The sequence below is a fragment of the Marmota monax genome, unplaced genomic scaffold (assembly GCF_021218885.2).
Source record: "Marmota monax isolate L192 unplaced genomic scaffold, Marmota_monax_Labrador192_F-V1.1 WCK01_AAM20220418_F8-fsc00038, whole genome shotgun sequence".
Lineage (NCBI taxonomy): Eukaryota > Metazoa > Chordata > Mammalia > Rodentia > Sciuridae > Marmota > Marmota monax.
In genome coordinates this window covers 5,367,140-5,391,092 of record NW_026692498.1, presented here as the reverse complement: position 1 = coordinate 5,391,092, position 23,953 = coordinate 5,367,140, and the positions used below count along the sequence as shown (strand labels likewise).

The following is a 23,953-nucleotide window of genomic DNA, read 5'->3' as shown; positions in this document are numbered from 1 at the left end:
AGGTGATGGCAGGGGAGGTGGGGTGCGTGACCAGAGAAGACAGATCTGGTGTGGCCAGAAGATGTTTATTTTGGCTTTGTGGTGGGGTGAATGTGAAAGGGGATAGGAAACGTCCCTGGGTCAAGGGAATGGGTACAGCAGGTGGGGCAGTCCCCTGGATCCTCCCAGCTTCAGGGGTGTCCTGGCCACTGTGGGGCAGGTCTGCAAGCAGGATCCTGTACTGGCTTGTCGCCAAGCTGGTGGGGCACACCGTCCAGCGGGTGCCACAGCTCCAGCCGGTGGTCTGTGTGACCCAGGCACTCACACCAGTGGCGTAGTTGCTCCCCGCTGGCCTGGCTGCTCAACTGCACCCCACCTACCAGGGACACGGATCAGGGTTGGCAGGAGCCCATAGGGCTCCCCCCAGTGCCCCACATTCCTGCTCACCGATGAAGTCATCTGCCGTGCCCAGGTCATAGTCCCACACAGACACTAGCAGTGTCTTCTGGGCCAGCTCCTCTCTGGGGCCTGCGTAGAAGAATTCCTGCAGGGAAAGGGGCAGGAGGGAGCAGGCGAATCTCAGAAACAGGTCCAGGCCAGGGTGGCTCAGCAGTCAAGGCCAAGTGTGGCTGGGCCCTGCTTAGCCCTGGCTCACCTCATTGAACTCGGGGTTCAGGGTCTTCCTCCGAACACTGGTCTTGTATTTAGATTTCTTCCCCAAGTTTGGATGCAGGAAACTGAGGAGATGGGCAAGTCAGGTGTGTCCCTGGAGAGGTGAGCAACTGCCACCTTGCCCTGCCTGCCCACCCATCTACCAATTCACTCACAGGCGGACAAAGGGGTCAGAGTAGCCATTGGCATCCATGGGGGCCAGGTGGGCACAGCGCAGAATGCCCACCAGCAGGCCCCCCCTCTGGGAGCTATAGCACAGGGACAGCAGGATGCGCCCACGTTCCTCCCCAGCCGTCTCGGCCTCTGCCTGCTCCTGCAGGTAAAGGCTTTGGTCAGACCCCATCCAGCCCAAAGTCTACCACCCCACCAGTGTCCAGGCCCCAAGAGGAGGCTCAAACTGGCTGCAGAGAAATTGGGCCAATTCAATTTAATTTTATGGCAATCTCCCTAAATAGCCATTCATCTGGTACCCTAGAAAGGACCTTATGGGTCAGCTGTGCCCTCCAGGGCTGGAGGAAAGGGGCTTGCTGGTCCATTCAGCTCATCTTTGTCATGGAGGGGAGGTAGATAATAATGGTCTCTTGAGTGCCACAAACATGACAGGAGCTTCCTGTGTGGCCTTCAGCAAGTGCCCATAACCACTGCCTATAGGACCAGCCTGGTGCCACAGGGGCACCTTTGGAAGACTGTTCTGTACCCAGGGACCAACAGATCTCTTCAGTTTCAAAACCTATCCTCTTTGTCCCATCCATTACTTCTCTGGGAATAATGTCTTTTGCCATACTACGGGACCCTGGTGCCCACAGCTTGGAGGATGCCAGAAAGTGTCTCCTCCTATGCTTTGAGTAGAATGACTGCAGGACACCCAGCCACCACGTCACAGGCAGTTCTCAGTAACACCGGAGTGCTTGGTGAGCAGCCACTGGGCGCTGTGGTGTTGTACGTTGGTCCTGGGACAGGAGGTGGGTATGACAGGGTGCTTGGTGATGTCCACCACCACCACCTGGGTGTAATTAATCCACAACTGCAGCAACTCGTGTCTCCACTAGGGGGCAGGGCGCCAGGCCCTTTTGTTCCCAGAGGAGTGGGTGGAGGGCCCACCCTAGGCCTTAGGGATGCCTTCCCCTGCAGGGCCATAAGGGTTCTGGCCAGGTCTGTGGTCTCAGGTGGGGTCGAAGAAGCCCACTGGTTACCTTTGCTGCCTCCTAACAAGGGCCTGTCAATGACAACCAGCCACAGGATGGCACCCATGCTGACCCTGGTGGCAGAGCCTGTTCTCTCCCCCACCTTGCCCAGCCCTTCCACCTCCAGCTTTCCGCCTCTACCTAAAAGTTGCCAGGTCTGTGTCTGGCTGTGCCCTCAGGGGCTTCTGGTTTGCCCCAGGGTTCCCATGCTGCCATGGCCAGAGAGTGCCCCCCAGCCTGCCCAGCCACGGGCTTCCCCAGGGTTATAAGGGCTCACAGAGCTTGTGAGAGGTGGCTGCAAATTCCTCCAAGCCCACCTAGGCTAGGACCCCTGCCCACTCCACCCACGTCCTGCCTGACCCACTGCAGCCTGGGCCTCCAGGCCTGCCCATCCCATCCCTCCTCCGTTCAGCAATCTCACCTCCTCATACAGGGACATGCCCCGGGCTGTGTCCAGGCTCTTGGGCCTCTTGGTCTGGAAAAGCAGGGCCCAGTTACCTCAGGGTGCCCCTCCCTGCTCCTCCCTCTCCAGCAACCCCATCACAAGGCCGCTGTCCCCTGCAGCGGCACCCTGGGCTCCCTGGCCCCTCACCAGCCTCCGCTTCTCCAGGCAGATGTTGAAGCTCCTGGCTCGGTTGGGCACCAGTTTCCTCAGGGGCACCCGCAGCTCCCCCAGGGGTGGTGCCCGCCGCCGTCGCCGCAGCCGAGGGTCTTCACACACACACAGCCTGGTGGCCGCCAGTATCAAACCTGGCCAGTCAAACCCCATCCCCCTACCCTGCCCCAGGTGGCCCAGGGATTCTCACCGCAGGGTCTTGCGCCCAGCATCCTGGCAGGTGAAGCCATGGTAGGTGAGTGTCTCCTCCCAGACAGGTCCCCTTGTACCCCGAACGGTGTGGGTCCGAAGCTGGCTGGCCTGGATACCAGGTGGGGTGGGTCAGAAACCTTCCCTGGCCCCCTGCCCTGCCTCCTTGATCCCAGCAACTGAGGTCTAAGTCCTGGGGATTGGGACAAATTGGGGCCAGGTGGGTGCCCTGGGTTGGACCTGCCAGAGAGCAGCAGTAGAGACCTGGGTCTTGCCCTCACCTTGCTGGCCCCTGGCAGCAGATTGGCTTTGACGTAGGTGTCAACAGAACCTGAGGCCGGTGGCTTGAGACCCTGGGAACAGAAAGTGGATGTGGGGTAAGCCTGTGGCCCCGCCCCCTGTCCCAGGGACCCCGCCCCATCCTCACCTGGGCGCGATGGGCAGTGCAGTGCAGGGCGCTGTTGTCCGCATCAAAGAGAAGTGTGAACTCGAGGGTGCCCAGCGCAGCTACGGCAGGTGGCAGGTAGGGTCAGCAGCCAGCTCGGCTCACCTGCCCACTCTCCACGGCACGGTGCCTTCTGCCTGGCCCCTCCACGGGAATGCTAGGGACACCCCAAACCATCCTGGGGGTACCCCCTTGCCCCCCCCCCCACACACACACACTCACTGCTGTCGTCCGAGTCTCCCGGTGGCTCTGGGTCAGGCTGCGGCGGGGGTGCAGAAAGGATGGCCGGAGCGCGCTGGTCACGAGTGTGCAGCGCGGGCTCAGCAAACGCGTAGAAGTGCGGGAAGTAGTCGGAAATGCGGCGGATGGGCCGGATGGGGCCGGGGCTCACATCGATGGCCATGTGCTCCTGCATGCTCACCCTCGGCGACCGCCGCCGGCCCGGGGGCGCCGTGCCCTCCATGGGGGCTCGGACAGGCGGACCGGCTCAGAGCGACCCTGACGGACTGGGGACTGGGGGAACGCACCCGGCCACCGAGACGGAGCGAGGAGGCATCGCTGAGGCCATCAGGGGCGTTCTAGGGCAGAGCGGGGGTCCTGAGGTCAAGGTCTCCAGCCTGGAGGGTCGGGGCGAGTTGGGGGCGCACGGGCGTGTCGGGAGGCAGCCCGCAGGGCTCCTTACCAACCTAGAGCTGCTCCACCGGGCTTCGTTCGCAGCTGCGGGCGCTGGGTGCGCTTGGGAAGGCAGAGGTGACCGTCTGGGCAGGGGTGTGACAGAGCAGGAGAAAGACTCAGAATCAGGAGCCGGCACCTCCCGCCCTCACCCCCCAAGGGCCCCTCCCTAGTGCTGGGGCTCAGCTTCCCCTCCCGCTGCCCCTCTGTTCACACGCTGTCAAAGGAGTTATTTTTACCAGGGTCAGGCGGTCCCGCTCTCGGGTGAGGAGGCTGGAGGGCCGGAGGTGAGGAAAGGGGTGGCGGAGGAGCATGGGAAGTGAGGGCTGCAGGAGAGGAGGAGGGAGGTGAGAAGGCAGGGTCAGGTGGGGAGGAGGGAGCCCTGGGGGGCAGACCCTGCGGGGTGGAGAGGGGGCACATGGGAAGGTGGGATGGGGGCTTATGTGGGGAGCGGGGTGCAGGGGAGCATGCCCTGCTATTTAGACCCCTTGAGGTGGCCAGCTCAAGGTCACTTGGACACCCCTCTACCCGCTCTCCTGGCTGGGAATACAATCCTAACCCATCCTTGAGGGTGTCCCTTGTCTCCTCACCAAGGAGGCGCTCCTTAATCCCATGGTGGCCCTCTATGTGGTGAGCCGCCCCCTTCCCTTCTCCACCTGCTCTTCGTCCCTTCACCTCCCTGCATTGCCCAGCAGCACCTTCTGCCTGAACTGACCTTTGACCTAGCCCCCTGCCTACCTGACTCCCTGGCTTTAACTGCCCAGCATCCCTCTCCTGGTGATCTTTTAATCTTTTAAAAAAATTATATGTATATGTATGTAATTGTATATATATATATATATATGTGTGTGTGTGTGTGTATATATGTATAAAATTATATATATATATATATATATATATATATATATATACACACACACACACATTTTTTTTCTTTTTTAAAAATATTTTTGTAGGGTTGATGGACCTTTATTTTATTCGTTTATTTATATACGGTGCTGAGAATTGAACCCAGTGACTCACACATCTGAGGCAAGCACTCTATCACTGAGCCACAATCCCAGCCCCATATACACACACGTATTTTTTCAATGGATCTTTTATTTTATTTATTTATCTATTTATATGTGGTGCTGAGGATAGAACCCAGGGTCTCACATATGCCAGGCAAATGTTCTACCACTGAGCCACACATTCAGCCCCTGGTCTCTTAATTTTTAACCAAGAAATAACAATTGTAGATATTTATGGGGTTCAATGGATGTCTTGTTATAACTATGTCCCAGTACTTTTTAATTTTTTTATTTTGAGACAGGGTCAAACAACATTTCCCAAGCTGGCCTTGGAACTGCAGTTCTCCTGCCTCAGCCTCCCAAGTCCTGAGCCACCAGACCCTGCTCAGCTTTCTTGGGTTCCATATAAAAGTGAGTTGGTGTCATGCTCTTCTTTGCCTGGCTTATTTGGCTTATCATAACACCCTCCAGCTTCATCTGTGTTGGTGCAAATGACAGAATTGCCTCTGTTAAAGCTGAAAAATACTCCATGTGTGTATGTAACACATCTTCTTTATCCATTCATTAGGTTGATTCCATGTTCTGGCTATTGGCAGTGAATAGGGGGGCACACATCTTTTTTTTTTTTTTAAAGGAGAGAGGGAGAGGGAGAGGGAGAGGGGGAGAGAGAGGGGAGAGGGGGGAGGGGGAGGGAGGGAGGGAGGGAGGGAGAATCTTTTTTTGTAGATGGACACAACACAATGCCTTTATTTTTATGTGGTGCTGAGAATCAAACCCGGGTCCCGCCCGTGCTACATAAGCGCTCTACAGCTGAGCCACAATCCCAGCCCGGGCAGGTATCTTTTTGACAGACCAGTTTTGATTTCTTTGGGTATGTACCTGGAAGCGGGGTGCTAAGTCATATGGTAGTTCCCTTTGGTTTCCAAGGAACCTTCATACTGTTTTCCAACATGGCTATACATATTAGTTATGGTCCCACCCAGAGTATTTAATGGTTCTCTTTTCTGCACTTGCTCCAGACTCTTCTTTTGTGGTTTGTTTGGGGTTTTATTTTTTTTATTTTTTATTTTTTTGCAGTGCTAGGGAGGGAACCTAGGGCCTCACACACGTTAGGCAAGTGCCCTGCCACAGAACTGCAGCCCCAGCCCTCTTTCATTTTAAAAAAATCGCCATTTTAGGGCTGAGGCTGTGGCTCAGCGGTAGAGCACTAGCCTAGTGCGTGCGAGGCCCTGGAGTCGATCCTCAGCATCACATAAAAAATAAAAAAATAAAAGTATTGTGCCCCACTACAACTAAAAAATAAATGTTTTTAAAAATTGCCATTTTAACAGGTTGAGGTAAGATCTCATTGTGGTTTTGACTTGCATGTCCCTGGTGCTTAGAATGTTGAATATTTTTTCCCTACATCCATTGCAATGTCTTCTTTTAAGAACGTCTTGTTTTTGGATTGGGCTGTTTGTTTTCTTGCTGTAGAGTTTGAACCTTAGCCCCTTACCAAACGTCTGGCTCACCCACATTTTCTCCCGGTGTTTCTTCACTGTTGATTTTCTCCTTTGCTGTGCAGCGTTTGGTTTGGTGTCGTCCCATTTGTCTATCTTTGGTTCTGCTGCCCGAGCTTTTGGGGTCCTATAAAAGAAATCATCGCCCAGACCAACGTCTGGAGTGATTCCTCTGTGTGTGTTCTAGTAGTTTCACCTCTTCAGGTCTTAGAGCTGAGTCTAAATGATGTGCCCCTCAGGTGTTCTTTAAGGGCCACCCTTCTCTACTTTTAGTGCAGGGGATTCACCCCTAGCCCTGTCAATCCATAAACTTTAAATCCTACATGCCATGTGCTGGGGTCAGGAAAGGGCATGTGACCAGGGAGGCTAATCAAGTGCAATCCTGAGTTAGACAGCCAGGAGAGGTGTTTTTTTTTTTTCTTTATTTACTTTTTTTTTTGTGGAGGTGGAGGAGCTACTGGGGATTGAACTCAGGGGTGCTCAACTACAGAGCCACATCCCCAGCCCTGTTTTATATTTAATTTAGAGACAGGGTCTCACTGAGTTGCTAAGTGCCTAGCTTTTGCTGAGGCTGGCTTTGAACTCGTGATTACAGGCGAGTGCACTGCACCCGGCGAGAGGTGTTTTCTTTTGATAGGAAGCTGTTGCCCTTTCATCTCTTATGTTTCTGGACTAGAGACAGCCCCTGCACAGTTTAAAAGAGAAAGGGAGAGACCCTGAACCCCTAGACCCAGCCATACCTGAAGCTAGTTATTTCAGGAGTGTGTGATCACCAGTCCGCTTCAGGAAGAGTTAGCTAGTGAATGGAGTTTTCTATTACTTGTCCTGGTACTGCCCAAGAATTCCTCCTATTCCACCATGCAAAGTTCAGATTGTCTAGCCCTCACTCGCTTACAGAATCCTGGTCTACATAACTGATGTTTAATTCCACTATTATTGACTAAGGTACAGTCCCACTGTTATCCATGTGACCACCTCTGAAGGACAGGGCAGGTTCTGGCTGAAGCACAGACATGGCTTCCACACAACACCTGGTCTGCAGCAGGGTCTCAGCAAGTTGGAACTGCACAGTGACATCCAGGGAGAGGGGCCTCCACATTCCCCTCTGGACTCCCAAAGCCCAACAGGGGTGAGCCAGGCACAGGGAACAGGAGGTGTGGGGGGGCATGCACAGCACAGCAGCCTGACACTCCTGTCCCAGCCTTCGGAGGCTGGAGCAAGGAATCCATCCCCCCACCCCAGCTCCAATCTCATCAGCCAGAGGACTGTTGAGGGCGAAATGAAATGGCTCCACACACCTGGCACACAGGAACTGATCCCTACATGGGGACAGTGCGACTGGACTGAGGAGCCCTTCCAGTGGCCTCAGGGGCATGCCCAAAGTCAGGGCCTCCACACAGAAGAGGCAGGAACAGAGCTGTCAAAGACCCTTTATTCAGTCCTAGAGGGCCTCGCAGGAAGGCGGGAGTGACTGAGAGCCAGGCCTTCAGCTGGGGTGCAGCTCCGGGCTGATCAGGCGGGGCTGGTAGGCGCCAGGGGCCAGCAGCTGCAGGGTGAAATCGGTGACAACAGCTGTAAGCCCCCAGATTCGGTGTGGTCCGTGGAGGAAGACGGGCAGTGTGTAACGGAAGTGGCCATCCTGGCAGAAGTGGGTATAGCCCTGATTCTGTGTCTGCAGCAGGTGTGCCAGGGGCAGCACAAACACCTCATCTACCTGTGAGCGGGAGGCAGAGAGAGGGTGGAGGGAGGGCTGGCCGCTGCAGCCTCCCCCAGGGGACAGCCCACCCCTGAGTCCCCCATTTACCTCCTCAGGGTTGGGCTTGAGGCTCTGCAGGTCCAATGGGCCCACACTGGCAAGCACCGGCACCACTGTGGCCTTTCTCTAGGATGGGAGAAGGATAGGCATCAGGGGAGGCATGGCCTGGGTGGGGCTCTGGGGTCAGGAGCTGAGTCAGGGAGGAGGACCTGTCTTGCCATCCATAGGCCTTTGGTGGGCATGGCCAGGTCCAGGGGCTCCTGCTGACTGTCTCGGGGCGCCAAGTGCACTAGGCCTGGTCATGCCTTGGCAGACTGCTTCCCCACCCCCACTTAGTCCACCTGCCACCTTTATAACCTTAAATCTCAAATCTCCCACTTGTCATTCAGGCCCAGCTCAGTCCCTGCCCATCCTGTGAAGCCTCCCCCCAACCTGTTCCTTCACATGGGGCCCCAAGGGTTGTGTGGGGATGGAATGGTGACTCCCAGGCAGTTGCTGGCTTACTACTCCATACCCTACGCCTGCAGGGAGCTGTGACCCTGGGATTCTGGCTCCCTGTCCAGGGTGGGCACAGAGTGGGTGACAGGGTGAGGGTAAATTCGGGCCTGATGGCTCACCGTGTCGTGCACAGGCTGTAGGATGCCCCACACTTGCTCCTCCGACACAGCCAGGCCCAGTTCCTCCTGGGTTTCCCGCAAGGCTGTGTGCACCACATCCTGGTCAGCAGGGTCACACTTGCCGCCTGGGAAACTGAACAGGCACAGGGAGTCTGGTTCTTATGTTCTGGGGGCCATGGAGGGGTGGGGGAGTGGGCCGTGACATAAGGCTAGTAGCCCACCTAGACATCTGCTTCTGTCCCTAGCCACATGACCTGGAGAAGCCAGTTTACCTCCCTGATCAATATAGGTAAGGGAGAGAGCCCCGATCAGTCAGGATAGGGTATGAGGGTCTGCCATCAGGGGCGAGAAGATCCTGGGGCTCAGACACAGAATTCTGCCTGTGGTGGCCCCATGGTGCTTTCATTGACCTCAGGGTGTCCTTAATTCCCACCAGGGGCGGAGCCAAGGCTGGAGGCTGGGGAGCCTCGCTCCTGGGCTCTGGGACTCTCTACAGCCGCCGGCAGGGGGCAGAGTCCTGCCTTTTTAGAGATGGGAAACAGCTCGAGTCCCGGCGGACGTGGTGCGCCGTCTCAGGGGACAAGGGTCGCTCAGTCCTCGCTGAGGCCGTGGGCAAACCGTTTCTCCCAGACCCATTTTACAGAAGCCGAACGAGGCTGAGAGAGGCTGAGTGCCTTGCCCAAGGTCCCTGCGGTCTCCGGGACTCCTCGGCCTCCGGCAGCCGGGAGGAGCTCCCGGCCAGTGTACCTGACGTCCCCCTGGTGCCGGCCTGTCAGGCGACTGGAGCGCAGCGTGTAGAGCAGCGACGGGACCCCGCGCACAAGGCACAGCGGGACGAGCACCGCGGCCGCCGCGGGCCGCGCGCGGAACCGAGCAGTGGTCCTCGCCAGCAGCTGCCTGCAGCGCCGCTCGCCCTCCGCGGACAGGCAGTCAGGCTGCATGTCCCAGCTCCGAGAACTTACGGCGCCCGCCTACCGGGCGAGGGGCGGGCAGCGTCGGGCCCTGAGCAGGCCCGGGGAGTGTCGGCCCTAGGGCTCCCGAGGGGTGGGGCTACGGTGATGCAGGGGCGGGGCCTGCAAGGGGGGCGGGGCTCCAGTGAAAAGAGGCGGGCCCCAAACCGGAGGGCGGCGGGGCGGGGCCTGCGGAGAGCCACCACCCGACGTTATTGCGAGGGCGACGGGGCGGAGCCTGGGAAGCAAACAGGGGCGTGGCTGGGGGGCGGAGCCTGGGCACAAGCTCTTTAGCGCAGGACGGGGGCGAGGCCTCAGGCAGGTGCCATTGCCTCCAGATGGGGCGTGACCGGAAGGGCGTGGCTAAGTGGCAGGGCTTCCGGGTGGGGCGGGCGTGGGCGTGGTCGGCTGAGAAGGCGCCCAGAGAGCGCAGGAGTGTGTTCCAGACCCATCGGAGCTGACGCAGCTCTTACTACCTCGGGGTCAGGGAGTTTGGAGTCGGGTCCAGTGTCCTTCGCCCCAGCGGTGTCCATATCTCCCTTGAAGGGCTCACAGAAAGAGCTCCAGGATTGCAGATGAGTCAGGGGCCCATGTGTAGCTCACCCTGTACCCACTCTTGTCCTGCTCTCTGTTCCATCAGACTGGACTTCAGCTCCAAGATGACAGGGGTCTTGTCCCTCCCTTCCTGTCTTGAGTCTTGATTGATCACCAGATCGCTACCCCCATCCCTACGGGGCCTTTATGGCCACTGCCTATCGTGGTTCTGCACCCCTCACCAGACCCCGGTCCCTCGAGGACCAGGCCATACCAGCCTTGCACACAGACTTTAAATGTGGAATGGCAGATGTTGGCAATGTTTGCTGTGTAACTCTGAGCAGGTCCATTGCCTCTCTGAGCCACAGTTTTGGTTCTCCTCTGGGGATAAAGCAGGGAGTAGGACCCTGGGCCCTCTTCACAGGGCTAAGTGCAGTTCTTCTGTGACTCGATGGTGTCCCCACCTTTACCATCACTGCACTCCCAGGGATGTGGAAGCCACTGGACTGAGCTTTGGGATGCCTACTGAGTTGATATGGGGGCTGTCATGCCTGGTAGTTCCTGAGTCCCTCCACCTTGACCCTTGAGGACACAAGTGCTGTACCCATGCCAAATAGTTTAATGGTTTAATGGTGGAGGAAGAGAGAGGTGAGAGAAGAGTTTGGGGGAATCACCCCCAAGGCTGAAGGGGTCAAGATTCTAGATTGCTGGGGTGGGAAGGAGGAAGACTGGTTCCAAGCCTGGCAGGTCCCAGCCTGGCTGTGACAGGGCTTCCAGCCACCCTGCTCTCTGTGGAGAGGGGCCTCTGCACAGGAGGGGCTGCAGGGGGTAGGGTGGAGACACTCTCACATGGGTGAAGGTCCAGGGTAGAAGGCTTCTGCCATCACTGAGAGTCCTGGCCAGGTCCCAGGTGTGCAGCGGTTGGGGACAGCAGCCCCAGCCCAGCTGGGAGGGTCAGGGTGCCCTGATCTCCATTAGCCCGGATGTTGGGGAGAGGGTATGGTGCTGGTCGGGTCCTTGGAATCCCAAGATGGCTTGGGGCTCCAGGGTACAGGCCCTGGTAAGTGAGGGGCCTATAGGTGGCCGGGGCCAGCAGGGCTTCAGGAGAGGGCAGCAGCTGACGGTGGAGACGGACATGGGTCCTGGAGGTGGAGGCTGAAGCTTTGTTGGGGTCTGAGGGAGCAAAATGGTGCGAGCGGATCCCAGGCCTTCCCTTACACTCTCAGTCCTCATCCACGCCCGCCCTCTCCTCCTTCCTGCCTGCCTTGGCCTATCTCGGCCTCTGCCCTTGCTTTCTTTTCTGCCTGAAATTTCTTCCCCACTCCTCCCACCCAGGACTGAAATCTTTCCCAGTCCTGGCTTGAGAACCACCCCCTCCAGGAAGCCTGCCTGGCACCCCCTGTCTCTGCTCTTGCACCATGTTCCCCACCCTGTTCTCCCTGCCCTGCACCTCATGTCATCTTAGGAAACTTAGCCTCCCCCTTGGTGTCACACAGGGGCCCAGCAGATTTGCTGAGCAAGTCCCTTCCTGGAGACCTCACCTTTCTCCTGCTCTGTGGCGCCTGCCAGCAGGCAGGGACTGAGGCTGCTGCGACTCCGGGCTGGGGTACTGAGCAGGGGCCCTGGGGCCACAGGCCTGAAGATGGGGCAAGCAGGAATGGGGACTGGAGTTGAAGGACCGGCACCAGGGGAGGCCCCAGGAGATGCCTGGAGCGGGAGGGGAGGGGGCGGGGCCGCTGAGTGGGTGGCGGAGGCCAGACAGTACCAGGAGTCCGGGTCACTCTCTCTGAAGCCCTTGGCAAAAGGGTTGCTGGCGATCTTCAGCTGGGTGATCTACGGAGGAGAAGGTGCAGTCAGGGGCTGCCCGGGCTGTGGGGCCCACGCCCCGTCACCCCGCCCTCCAGGGACCCCAGTCCGGAGGCCCGCAGGTCCCAGGCCCTTTGGCCCGGGAACTCGGGAGCCAGGGAACAGGAGGCAGGGGGATTTCTGGGGTGGACGCCTGTGGACGAAGGGCGGGGGGGGGGGCGCAGGGCTCAGGCCTCAGTGTCCGCCCTGGGAGGCGGGCCGTACCCGGTGGTTCTGGTAGGCCGTCACCGCCGTGAACTGGGTCTCTGTGAAGACGAAGGACTTGAAGTTCTCCTGGGCGTAGCGCTCGCTGTCCTTCCGCGGGTCCACGAAGACCACGTGGAATCGCGGCTGGTAGCGGTGCATGGAGTTGAGGATGATCTGTGGGAGGTTGGGGGGGGGGCTGGGCGCCGCGACCCCGGAGCCCCCAGCCCTCCGCCAGGACCCCTCAGCCGCCTCCCTCTTTCTTGAGAGAGCCTGGAGTCCTAGGTTCCAGGGCCCTTTGTATTTAAGTGTCCTTCTTTTGCCCCACATCTGACCCCTCGAACTGCCTGCAGAACCATCCAGAAGGTGACCCGTTCTCCCACCCAGCCAGCCACTGTCATCTTTCCCCTGAGTGCTTCGGGTGCCTCTGCCCATTCTCCATGCAGCAGCTCTGGCAGGACCCATCCTTTAGCTCCTGTTCCAGACCTTGAGACTCCCACAGAGAAGGAAAGCCAGAGTCCTCTTCATGGGGGGCCTGGCCCTATACAACCAGCCCCAACCACAGGTCTCTTTTTTCACTTCCCCTCCTTGCTCCTCTCTAGCCACGCAGGGAGTCCCTGGAAGCCCCCCAAGTCACCTGACATCCTCTGGCCTCAGGGCCTTTGCATGTGCTGTCCTCTGGCCTACAACCGCCAATCTGAATGTTTAGTCTCCATCCCTCCCCCACTTCCTTCAGGTCACTGTTCACGTATCACCTCTTCAGCCTCTGTCTCTGCACCCTTCCTGTTTCCTTTTGCTCTTTGTCATTTATCACTATCTGTGACCTCTCCAGTGTCTGCTGGGTTCTTGGCCTCCCAACTGTCTGCAGCCTCAGGACTTGAGCCTGGGGAAGGTGGGAAATCTTTGTCTCATAAAGTGTCAATCACTATGCCAGGCCTTCCACATCTCCCCCGCTCCTCTGTTGGGATAGTGTCTAGACAGTCCTTTGTGCCTTCCGGGGCCCCACCAAGTGGCCATCATGAGTGGGCAGGGTGCTGGGCACCAAGCCCACAGGGCACCAAAAGTGCCACCAGCCCTGGCTCTCCAGGCTTTGTCACAGTGGAGGCCCAGCCCCCGACACCTGGCTCAGTCCCTCCCCACTGCAGCCTGGACCTCACATGGCCATTGTCGTCCAGCAGGTTGTTGGTCAGCTTGAGCTTGTCAAAGGACACGATCTGACGCATCCACTGGGCGCCCTTGGCTGGTGAGTCCGGATGGAAGTGCACGCGGCCAGGCGTGGCCGGGTCAGCCTTGCCCGCCACCAGCCAGGCTGAGCTGTGGAAGGCGTACCTGGGGAGCAGGGTGAGGTGGTGAGGGATGACCCCACGCCAGAGAGACTGGTGGGCCCCGGGGCTATTGCTGAGCACACCCCTGCCAACGAGGCCTCTTGGTCCTCAGTTCTCCATGGCTGTACCTGGTCCGTAGGAGTCAAGATAACCCTTGCTGTCCTGGGCTAGACCACTGTGCCTACCCCCAGGTTAGCCCACTGATCTGGGCCCCCTCCCGCCATCGGCCTGTTTGCCCTTTAGGTTTTCATTTTCCCCTCGTCCTGGGAATTGACCCCGGGGTGCTCTACCACTGAGTTTCGTTCCCAGCCCATTTTAATCTTTTGTTTGGAGACAGGGTCTTGCTAAGTTGCTGAGGCTGGCCTCAAACCTGTTATCCTCCTGCCGCAGCCTCCAGAGTTGATGAGATTACAGGCATGGCCACCATGCCCAGGGCACAGGTCTGATTCCTGGCCTCAGCACCCTAGATCTGTCCTGCTCCCGGAGCTGGCCCCACACCTGTATCTCTTGTCGTCCAGCGGGATGAAGTCCATGAGCAGGGCGTAGTCGGCCAATGTGTCCATGCCCAGGATCTTCACCTGGAAGGTGGGGAACATCCTCCTGCGGAAAGGAGGTGCTCAGCAGCCCGACGCGACCCCCATCCCTGGCCCTGCCCTGCCCTGCCGCCCATGCCCACACCTGCCCGCCTTGGTGACAATCATCTCGGTGCCCAGCTGGTTGAATTCTTCCCACAGGGGTTTCATCTCCAGCTGAACCATCACGCTGGACACACGCGGGTTCTTGGGTCCCTGCCCAGTGGGCTCAGCCACGGCGTGGGCCTCTGCAGAGGAGCTAGTGCCAGGGCCCTGTGGAAATGGCGCCCCCAGGCGGGGCTCCCAACTGGAGCTGGTCACTGGCAGCGGGTAGGTTTCTGAGGGTGCAAGGACGCTGAGGCCAGCAGACAGGAAGGCTGGGGAGAGAGGACAGAGGCATGGGCCCCAGGCGGCCTCCACCCCCGGCCACGCCCCCAGGAGCCCTCCTCCTCAGGCTGCACCCATGTGCCTCTAACTGGAGCAAGGCCCCCTGCCTGCCGGGCCTGTGTTCCAGTGTCACCTGGTCAGCATCACTTGCAAAGTAAATGTTCACTTAAGATCTTTTCCCCAGAAGCTCCTGGAGAGCGGAGATAGACAGGACCCGACTTGCTCCCCAGGGAAGTGGGTTTTTTTTTTTTTTTTTTTTTTTTTTGGTATTGGGGATTGAACTCAGGGGTGCTGTACCACTGAGTTACACCCCAAGCCCTTTTTATGTTTTATTTTTAGACAGTTTCTTAAATTGCCAAGGCCAGCCTTAAACTTGGGATCAGTCCTCCTGCCTCAGCCTCCCAAGTTGCTGGGATTACAGGAACATGCCACCATGTTCAGCCTCCCCAGGGATTTTTTCTTTTAATAAACATATACATACTAGGGATTGAGCCCAGGGGCCCTTAGCCATTGAGCTACATCCCCAGCCCTTTTAATATTCTATTTTGAGAAAGGGTCTCACTAAGTTGCTCAGAGCCTTGCTAAATTGCTTTGAACTTGCGATCATCCTGCCTCAGCCTCCCGAGTTGCTGGAATTACAGACCTGCACTACCACACGGGGTTCCCCAGGGAACTTTTAAATGACCCTGTGGCTGAGAGCTCGGGCAGTTGTCTTACCTCCAGCCTTAGGTTCCATACTTGTCACAAGGGGTTCTTAAGACCTGCCCCCAGGGCTGATGTGAGGATTGGGAGGACACACACAGGGCCTGGCACACAGTGGCCCCTTCACAAACACCCCCTGTTATACATGATGTGCATCGAGGTCGCAGGGAGCAGCTGGGGCTCTCCACGCTCTGGACACCCTGTGCCTGGTGCTGCTTAAGGAGGGCAGAGCTGAGCAAGAACCCATCCTCCATGAATTACTCAGGCCAGCCTTGAAACCCCCACAGCCTGCCTCCAGAAGCCCATTCTGAGACCTTCTGCTCTGGACCCTTTACTTTCCCCCCCACACGCTATCTTTTGATCTGTAATCCCAAGTAAGCCTTGGCCAAAAGCCTTGCCACCCCCACCCCCATTAAAATAAAATGCTAATCATAAGACACCAATTAACCCTCATTAAGAAGAAAGAAACCCAGAAAGGAACCCAGGGGTTAACAAGTAATGGTGAGCATTTGCAGAATGGAGTCCTTGTATACAGCTGGTGAGAATATAAAATGTAAAACAAATACCATATGATCCACTTTTGGATCTATACCCTCAAAAGTCAAAAGGAGGAACCCAAACAAAGGTATGTGTACATCCATGTTCATAGCAGCATTTATTTACAGTAGCCAAAAGGTAGAAATGACCCAAGTTTTCTCTGACAGATGAAGGCACAGATGAAATGTGGTATAGACATGCAACGGATGTTATCCAGCCTTAAAAGGGAAGGACAGCATGGTGCGTGACTATAATCCCAGAACTCAGGAGGCTGAGGCAGGAGGATCACAAGTTCAAGGCCAGCTTCAGCAATTTAGCATGACCTTGTCTCAAAATAAAAAATAAAACTGTGGGGGATGGAGCTCAGTGGGAGAGCACCGCTGGGTTCAGTTCTCAGTACAAAAAAAAAAAAGAGGGGGGAAGACCTTCTGACACTTGCTGCAACCGGGAGGGACTGTATGCTTCTGCTCGCGAGAGGCACCCGAGAGGTGGAATTCATAGAGACAAAAAGTTGAGCGGTGGTTCCGGGGGTTAGGGCTGGGAGTGGTTTGGTGGGAGGAAGCTGGAGCTCTGCAGGGTACAAACAGAGGCCCCTGGGGCTCTCAGCCTGGAGGGTGCAAGGGTCTCCGGAAGGGACAGGAAGATTGGATGGGTTGACGTCCCCTACCACCCAGGGCCAGGTCATCAAGGGGCCACTGCCTGTGGCTCAGCTGCTCTGCCTGGGCAGGTGGCCCCTGCCAGCCCCCAGGGTCTTGGCGACGGTCCCAGGGGAGGGGCTCATGGCTTCCCTGGGCCTGGGGGCCATGCAGGTGGCACTGGCCCCAAGCCTCCTCCAGGCTCACCCTGCCCACCCCAGTCACTGTGTTCCCCTCAGCTTTTCCAGGAACTCCGGGAGGGGAATGTGCTCCATCTTCTAGAAGCCACACCTTTCCCAGAGGCACAGAGTGCCAGGTCTGGAAGGGAAGTTAGAGGAGTCTTGCTCCAGGTCGGGGCTGAGGTCCAGAGATGGCAAGGGACATACAGGTCACATATGAGGCTGGCATCTCCCAGAAGCAGCTTTGTGCCCTTGCCTCCCCCCCACCAAAAAAAAAAAAAAACTGGCACATTGTAGGCTCCAGCCATCAGCCCTGCCTCACTCACCCTGGAGCCTGACCCACCCATCGGCCACCCTGGTGGCCCACGCCATACCTGCCATGGGGATGGCCCAGATGTCCACTTCCTGAAGAAACCTCAGCTGGGGCTGGGCTGTAGCTGCCACCCAAGGGGCCCTGCCTGCCGGGTGGGTCGCCCGCTGCCCCACGTCTGCTTGTCTGCCCAGCACTGCAGCTCGGCTTGGGCACACACGGTCCTCGGTGCAGTCTGTCCTCGTCTCCTGGTGAAGTTCTCCCCTGCTGCTGTGCACCTGGTCTCTGCAGGTGAGACCCTGGCTCGGGGGTCTGCAGGGTCCCTCTCCAGGCCACCCTCCGACTGCAGTGTCTGAGGCTGGGCCACTGGCGGGGCTGGTCCAGCTCCAGGGGCGGGTGCATGCAGGAGGGGGCAGTGGGAAGGCTCTGACGTCACGAAGCCCCCTCCCTCCCAGTCCTCCTCCCTGGCTCCCTCCCTCCCCCAGCCAAGAGCCTCCAGCCATTCCTGATCAATGGGCCCAGGTGCAGGTGGGAGTGGGGAGCCCAACTTGAGGACAGGCTCTGTGTCCCCAGAGGCCCCATCTGGCTGGAGGGGTGGTCGACGGGGCCTTGGGGAGACTGAGAGGGAACAGTGGTGGCAGGAGATGAGGATTGATGGCAAAAGTGGTGCCCCCCCTTAGGACCCAGACCCTGGCCCTGGGCCCCTGGCAGGGCCTGCTGGTGTGAAGTCAGGGAGGGACCTGAGCAGGAACCGCAAGGGGCAGCAGCCGAGAGTGTGGCGACACCGAGCCCCCAGCCTGGTGGGAGGAAGGTTGGGTCCTCCTGACGGATGGCCTCAGGAGCCAGGGGACACTGGCAGGTCCCTGGCCGTCCTTGTACCTCACTCTTCCTAACTGACCTCAGCGAATCATGTCTTCCACCCGGGACAGCCCAGCCCAGCCTGGGGGCAGCAGGCCTTCCCCGCCTGGAGCAGGGGACAGTACCCTTGGTGATGGTCCCTATAGTCCTGATGAGTACAAGTGGAGTCTCTGAGGCTGCCCTGGGCACAGACCTTTGAGTGGGTGTCCGTTCTGCCTAGAAGTCCATCTCTGTTGACTTGACCCCTTCTCCAGGCAGTCCTGGCCTGTCCTGGGCTAGGCATTCAGAGGCCAGCACTTGGGGACTGCAGGGTCCCAGAGGGAGGTAGAGCAGCGGCTTCCCCTGAGCTGATCCCTGTGCCTTGGCCGAGATGCTCTTGGGCCACGGAGTCCGCGCCTGGCTGCCCTGGGTCAGTCCACCCTGGGCTGGAGCCCCCAGGCGGCGCCGGGACCCCACAGCTCCTCCCAGAGTCTGGCGTATGATGTCTGGCTGAGGAAGCCCCACCCTAAAAAGAAGCACCGGGGACAGGAGACAGGGGTGGGAGGGGCTGCTTCTCTCTGATCCTGCCCCAGCGGACCCTCTTCTCCCTGCAGCTCAGGGATGCGCGCTGGCTCAGTCCCCTGTGTCCCACATCCCAGCGTGCAGGGCCACAAGGGCCCAGGGCTGTGAAGGGAAGAGCACCCATCGCCCCACGGCCCCGCGGGAGGAGGGCTCTGTGCAAGGTGGAGGGTCCCACTGGCCTCCAGGGCCACCCAATGAAGTGTGGCTGTGCCACCCTGTCCCAGGCTCCCAGTGTGGGGGGTGAGAAGAGGGGGTGATGGAGAGGGCGGGGGTCGTCCTGGCCCAGGCTCCCTTCAGCCTAGACGCCCGGGAGTGGCCCGCCTGGGGCTCTGCGGGCTCCTGATGGTGTGCACAACTGTGACCTGTGTGTTGGAAACACCCCGCACCCACACGGGCACGCGCACCCCCCCGCCCCCGCACACACGCACGCCTGAGCGCTGGGGCTTCCCGCAGACACCGCCTGCGCACAGCAGGCACCCGCTGGCTGCCCTTCCGCCCCAGGCGCCCGCTGGCCCCTGCCCCTCATCCATCTCGCCTGCCGGCCTGTCCCTGGCGCCCTCGTGTCTTTCACACCTTCTCATCTGGCCGCTCAATACCAGGAGGCAGCGTGGCAGCCGTGGCCGCGGGGAGACGGATGGGCCAGGCGGGGGCAGGAGAGCTCCGCGCTGGGCTCCAGCGGCCCCTCCAGCCACGCCCCTGTCGGGTTGAGTGGCTGTGGGCCGGTGGCACTCCCGTCAGGCCGCCCTGTCCTGCCCTGTCTGTGCCGCTGTGACCGCCCTGAAGGGGACCTGTGTCGGGACTCAGGGACCCAGCGCTGGATCCCGATGACCCCCGGGGCCTGGGGATGGTGGAGGCGGTGGAGGGGAGCCTCCTTGGGCTCCCTGCTAGGACTCCCTGGTGCCTCCACAGCTGGACAGCTGTTCTGGGTGTCCCTGACCCCAGCTCGACTCTTGAGAGTCACCCATGACCACACACTGGCAAATGCACATGTGGGCTCTGCACCCAGCCATGGACAGACCCCTCAGAGGAACGCCCAAGGTCCTGGGCTCCTGGAAACACACACACACTCCAGGTGGCACCACTGGCCACCACCGGCCCCAGGACACACAGCATAGCCACAGCTACACTGCCAGACACGCACACGTGTGTGCACAGACAGGGAATGAGTGTGCAGCTTGTGTCTCTGCTCCCCCCAGACCACCCTCCGGCCACAGAACTGCTGGGGGCTGGCGCCAGGACAGTCCCCCTCCAGGTTCTTCTCTGTACTATTGGATCTTCCCCCAGGTGTGTGGACAATGTGGACAGAGACAGCCACCACTGGCCGCAGGACACACAGCACAGCCACAGCTACACTGCCAGACCTCCTGGGACCCTGTGGTCAGCTCTCCCCTCCCCCATCCACCTCCTCAGCCAGAGAGGGGCTGCGGAGGACAGAGGACACCAACCATGGGCCCTGGACATTTATTGCTCAGACAGATGGCGGGGCCCTGGACATTTCTTGCTCGGATGGATGGTGAGGCCCGCAGTGTGGCTTGGGTTAGAGAACCTGTGTGGGGGTGGGTGACAGCGGTGGCAGTGGGGGCACAGAAATCATGAGCTTCTCGGTCCGGAGGAAGGCAACGTGCTTCTCATAGTAGGCCGCCTCGTTGATGAACACTGGGTACACAGTGGAGTCCCCCTCGTACAGCACATCCTCACCACTGAACTTCTGGAAGATGGGTGCACCTGGCTGCAGAGGCTCATAGTCCCTGTCCTGGAGGAGAGCCAAGGCCAGCTGGTGACACTCAAGAGATTCCCCTCAGAGCCTTGCCCCACTCACCCTTCACTTCCTCCATCCATGTGACATGTACCTGGTGACATGCCAACTGTTCTGTGAGTAGAAATGGAGATATCAGTCACCTTGAAAAGATGGTTGTCATTATGGAAGTGTTGCCTAGTGGTTATGGGCACAGACATGTCAGTGTTCAAAGTCTGAGTTCAAATCCTTGTTAGCTGTGTGACCTAGAGTACGTTCCTTAACCTCTCTATTCCTAGGCTTCTCATCTGTAAAACGGAGATTATAATATCTCCCCCTATCATTCTGAGATCTAAATTCAGTGGGTTAATAGTGCTGAAAACATATTCGGCACACAGTAAGTACAATATAATATGGTCAGGTGCCACTTAATGATGGGGTTAGTTCCAAGAGAGGTGACATTAGTTGATTTCGTCATCATGGGAATGTTATAGGGTATATTTACACAAGCTGACATGGCGGAGATGCCACTAGCCAGGAGTCTTGCAGGACAGGTTCCCATATGCTGTCTGTCCTTTAGGGAAATGTCGTGGCAGGTGATGGTACTAAATGCTATCACTGAAAATCTGCAAGGCGGATCTGACCTCAACACGGCCAGGTCGGCCTCCACCCGAATGTCTTTACAAGTAAAATAGCACCTCAGAACAAAGCTGCAGGGAACAAGGGCCGTGGACGGCACGAGACCCGGTTCCACAGTGACCCTGTGAGCCGAGCAGCAACTGGCCCCTCTACCAGGAGCAGACACCGGATTGCCGGATTCAGGAACATTCAGAAAGGAGGCTTGGAGAGGGGCACTGGTCAGCCTGCTCACAGGCGTTGCAAGGCAGGGCTCCGTCCGTATTTGCACCTCTGCGCAGGCGCAGCGGGTGGCCACAGCCTCCCTCCCTCTGCCCACAGTTGAGGATCGCTGTGGCCCCAAGGGCCAGGCCTGAGTGTGGAGGTTCCAGAGGAAACGGAAGGGGCGGGGTGGCGACTGCAGCCAGCCGCTGTCCAGCTCCGGGTGATGCGGTGCTGGGGACCCTGCGGGGGTCCGGTTTCTCTCCACCCCCAAGGCCGTGGCCCCCAGCCTCCCGCGCACCTCTCACCTGCAGCTGCGGGTGCACCATGCCGGCCAGGTCCCCGTCCTGGGTGCGCGGGAAGTCCTCGCCGCCCAGGTTTCTATAGACTTCCATCTCGAAGGCAGGGAAGGCCGCGCCTGGCGGAGGCTGGGGGTGAGAGCCGCCCGCTCCGACCCCGCTGGACGGGTCCCCTGACCTCAGGTCCCCGCCAGCGCCTGGGGCTTCTCACCCTGGTTGAAGAGCTCCATGAAGTCCAGAGCGGAGGCCACCAGGGCTCTCATCCTGGAGAAGACGTCAGCGCGCAGCACGCCCTGGGGCTGCGGGCCCAGCTCCACAGCTGGGGACCCGAGGCGGGGGTCGGGCAGGTGTCCCCGCGGGCTGCGCCCCCAGGCCCCCCCCAACTCCCGGAGCCCCGCCCCTCGGCCCCGGCCCCGCCCCTCGGCCCGGCCCCGCCCACTTCCCCAGAGCCCTGGGCCCACTCATTCCGTTCTTGGCCACAGAGTCCAGGCTGAAGCTCTCGCTCGCCGACTGCGGTGGCCGGGTCAGGAGCACCTGGCAGGGCACCTCGGGGAACTGCAGCTGGGTGGGAAGGGAAACAGGCGAGGAGGGAAGTGTGCAGAAGGAACAGGACTCCGGCCTCCCTGGCCAGCCTCCCTGGCTGGCGGCCTCCCTCTGCACTCCGGAGGGGCTGGGGTCCCAGAGGTCCTGGAGTGCCTGCTGGTGGCAGGCCCCCAAGGGAAACCTGGCTGGGAGAAAGGAGCCAAGAAGAGCCCACACTGTCCCCTCTGCTCCCTCTGCCCACCCCCTGGCCTCTGGGGTCTGTGGCCAGCGGCTAGGGCTACCTGTAGGTGGCGGGACAGGTGCAGGGCAAAGGTGTTGTGGGCGCCATCCACCAGGAGGCAGGTGCCCATGTTGGCGGTGGTGTTGTGCAGGTCGAGGACAAAGTCAAAGGCCCGGTCGGAGCCAGAGGCCTTGGGCCCCAGCAGCTGGTCCAGCTCCCGAGCTCTCGTCAGTTCGTGTGGATCATTCGGAGTGGCCCTGGAGCTGTGGGGCGGGAATGGGCAGCGGCCCCCACGTCTCAGGCTGCCGGCAGGAGAGCCTCAGCGTGGCTCAGGCCTGCGCCGGGCCTGCCCCTGCTCCTGGCCCTCGTTGGCTCCCCCTTCCCCATGAAGGGCAAGCTCTGCCTGGCCCCGCCCCCACCTGCCTCATGCTGTCACTTGGGCCACACTTCCCCAGCACCATGCTGGTGCCACCACGAGGCCTGTGTCCTTGCATGGCCCTCCACTGAAAACCCCTGCCTCCTCCTTTCACCTGGCCAACTGCCTACCTCTGGGGCTTGGTGGAGACATCACCTCCTCCAGGAAGCCTTCCCTGACTCTCTTGGCCAGGCTCTGTGCTCTGTGCAGCCCCAGCCCCTGCATTTAGCCTCCTGGGCTGTGGTTGAGTTCTTGCTCCATGTCCCACAGTAAGCTAAGGCCACCCCCCTGGTCTTCTTCCCCATCCTCTTGCCCGAGGGGTCCAGAGCCTCCCTGGAGCTGGGACCCAGTGAGGCCCACAGGAGGAGGGCGTGCACAAGCACAAAGCTGGTGGACGGGACCTGAGGCTGATCTGAGGGAAACTGGCCATCAGGAAGGGCTTCCTGGAGGAGGTGACATGGATCAGGATTTCTCTAAACTGAAAAGAGAGGAGGAGGCAGCGTAGGCAGAGGGGGACCAGCGGGGAGGCAGGAGCAGGCCCTGCTGGTGGCGGAGGGAGGGGCGGTGGGGCTGTGGTGCAGGGCCTCGCTGGCGGCCAGGCCAGGGCACTCACACGAGTAAGGTGTCCGTGAAGGTGCGGTTGAGGTCACGGTCCACATAGCGGCGGCAGGCGGCCGCAGCCGCAGGGTTAGCCAGCACAGGCGTGGCAGAGAAGCTGGGTCTCCGCAACTCCCTGGGGTCCCGCAGCCAGTGCCGGGCCAGGTAGACGCCGGACAGCTCATTGCCATGGGTGCCGCCGGTCACGGCCACATGGCGCAGGGGCGCCTGGGGCACCGGCACGGAGCACATCCCTGTGTGGTGGAGCACAGAAGGGCTCCGTGACGGTGGCACCCGGCCTGGGAAGTTCCTGCCCTAAGCTGAGAGAGAGGCCAGGCTTTTGGGCGCATCCCGACAGCAGGAGGACTCTGTCCCCATTGTACAGACAGGAAAGCTGAGCCGGCCTCAGGGAGCAGCCGGGCTCCAGGGGACCCCTGGGCCTCCTGCGCCTCGTGTGGCCTCTGAGCTGGTGCCGGACTTCGGGAGGCCACTACCTACCTGCTGGTGTGGGTCTGGGCTTCCTGGCCCCGGGCTGCGGCACCTGCCTGCGGCACCTGCCTGCTGGACGGGGGCTGATCGTGGGCCTGGAGATTTCCAAGCAGGAAGCGCTTCTGTCGGCCGGCCAGCAGGGCTGTGGGGGATGGGCAGGTCCCTGCAGCCAAAGGTTGCCCTGGTCTCCTCCCACCGCCGCCCTGCCCAACCGCCACAGCCCACTGGGTCTCTGTCTTGCAGGCAGGTTCCTGTCTTTGCCTTCTGTCCATCTTCTGACCCCAAGGGTCACTCAGGAGCTGGGCACGGCCTTGGGGACTTATTTGCAGAGGTTCCCTAAGACCTGGATGTCGACCAGAGAAGATTGGGCTTTGCAGACTGCCGCGTGCCAGGTGTCCAGCCATGGGTGGACGGGCCTGGGTCCAACCCAGGAGCCACTGGCTAACCAGGGCTAAGTCCATCCGGATGGGCACCTTCATTAAGGCTCACACCTGGCCACTGAAAGTCTCTATGGAGGCACGCACCCTGCTGGCCACCCAAGTAAGAGTCCCCTTGCCTCCACTAGCTCAGAGCAGGT

At 59.6% G+C, this 23,953-nt stretch overlaps 4 protein-coding genes across 13 annotated transcripts; all 4 read right to left on the bottom strand.

Moving 5' to 3' along the window:
- Positions 1-46: 46 nt before the first annotated feature.
- LOC124092995 (double C2-like domain-containing protein gamma) lies at positions 47-6,398 on the bottom strand. 7 transcript variants are annotated; one of them, XM_046445047.2, is made up of 13 exons: positions 6,286-6,398; positions 3,997-4,083; positions 3,772-3,843; positions 3,308-3,663; positions 3,068-3,147; positions 2,922-2,993; positions 2,642-2,751; positions 2,428-2,563; positions 2,257-2,310; positions 807-964; positions 635-716; positions 427-523; positions 47-355 (listed from the first exon to the last, which is right to left on the bottom strand). In XM_046445047.2, the coding sequence occupies exons 4-13, from the start codon at positions 3,546-3,548 to the stop codon at positions 171-173; spliced, it is 1,215 nt and encodes a 404-aa protein (XP_046301003.1). In that variant the 5' UTR covers positions 3,549-3,663; positions 3,772-3,843; positions 3,997-4,083; positions 6,286-6,398; the 3' UTR covers positions 47-170. The 7 variants fall into 7 exon arrangements, with proteins under 7 accessions (XP_046301003.1, XP_058435428.1, XP_046301004.1 ...); XM_058579445.1 differs by having other exon boundaries at positions 3,768-3,843; positions 6,282-6,397; XM_046445048.2 differs by having other exon boundaries at positions 6,282-6,397.
- A 1,285-nt stretch (positions 6,399-7,683) lies between these two features.
- On the bottom strand, positions 7,684-9,693 carry Nudt8 (nudix hydrolase 8). Of its 2 annotated transcripts, none has more exons than XM_046445056.2 (4): positions 9,390-9,693; positions 8,643-8,775; positions 8,074-8,151; positions 7,684-7,815 (listed from the first exon to the last, which is right to left on the bottom strand). In XM_046445056.2, exons 1-4 carry the CDS (start codon positions 9,581-9,583, stop codon positions 7,756-7,758), a joined length of 465 nt encoding a protein of 154 aa, XP_046301012.1. In that variant the 5' UTR covers positions 9,584-9,693; the 3' UTR covers positions 7,684-7,755. The 2 variants fall into 2 exon arrangements, with proteins under 2 accessions (XP_046301012.1, XP_046301011.1); XM_046445055.2 differs by having other exon boundaries at positions 7,684-7,983; positions 9,390-9,688.
- A 960-nt stretch (positions 9,694-10,653) lies between these two features.
- Positions 10,654-15,195, bottom strand: Tbx10 (T-box transcription factor 10). The gene is made up of 8 exons (XM_058579634.1): positions 15,177-15,195; positions 14,179-14,449; positions 13,999-14,100; positions 13,333-13,504; positions 12,197-12,352; positions 11,892-11,959; positions 11,668-11,762; positions 10,654-11,299 (listed from the first exon to the last, which is right to left on the bottom strand). The coding sequence occupies exons 1-8, from the start codon at positions 15,193-15,195 to the stop codon at positions 11,010-11,012; spliced, it is 1,173 nt and encodes a 390-aa protein (XP_058435617.1). The 3' UTR covers positions 10,654-11,009.
- A 4,493-nt stretch (positions 15,196-19,688) lies between these two features.
- Acy3 (aminoacylase 3) lies at positions 19,689-23,696 on the bottom strand. Of its 3 annotated transcripts, none has more exons than XM_046445036.2 (8): positions 23,386-23,696; positions 22,904-23,207; positions 21,937-22,138; positions 21,574-21,673; positions 21,324-21,431; positions 21,115-21,231; positions 20,092-20,111; positions 19,689-19,994 (listed from the first exon to the last, which is right to left on the bottom strand). In XM_046445036.2, exons 2-8 carry the CDS (start codon positions 23,137-23,139, stop codon positions 19,779-19,781), a joined length of 999 nt encoding a protein of 332 aa, XP_046300992.1. In that variant the 5' UTR covers positions 23,140-23,207; positions 23,386-23,696; the 3' UTR covers positions 19,689-19,778. The 3 variants fall into 3 exon arrangements, with proteins under 3 accessions (XP_046300992.1, XP_046300991.1, XP_046300993.1); XM_046445035.2 differs by having other exon boundaries at positions 22,904-23,141; positions 23,386-23,692; XM_046445037.2 differs by lacking the exon at positions 20,092-20,111 and having other exon boundaries at positions 21,122-21,231; positions 22,904-23,141; positions 23,386-23,684.
- Positions 23,697-23,953: the final 257 nt, after the last annotated feature.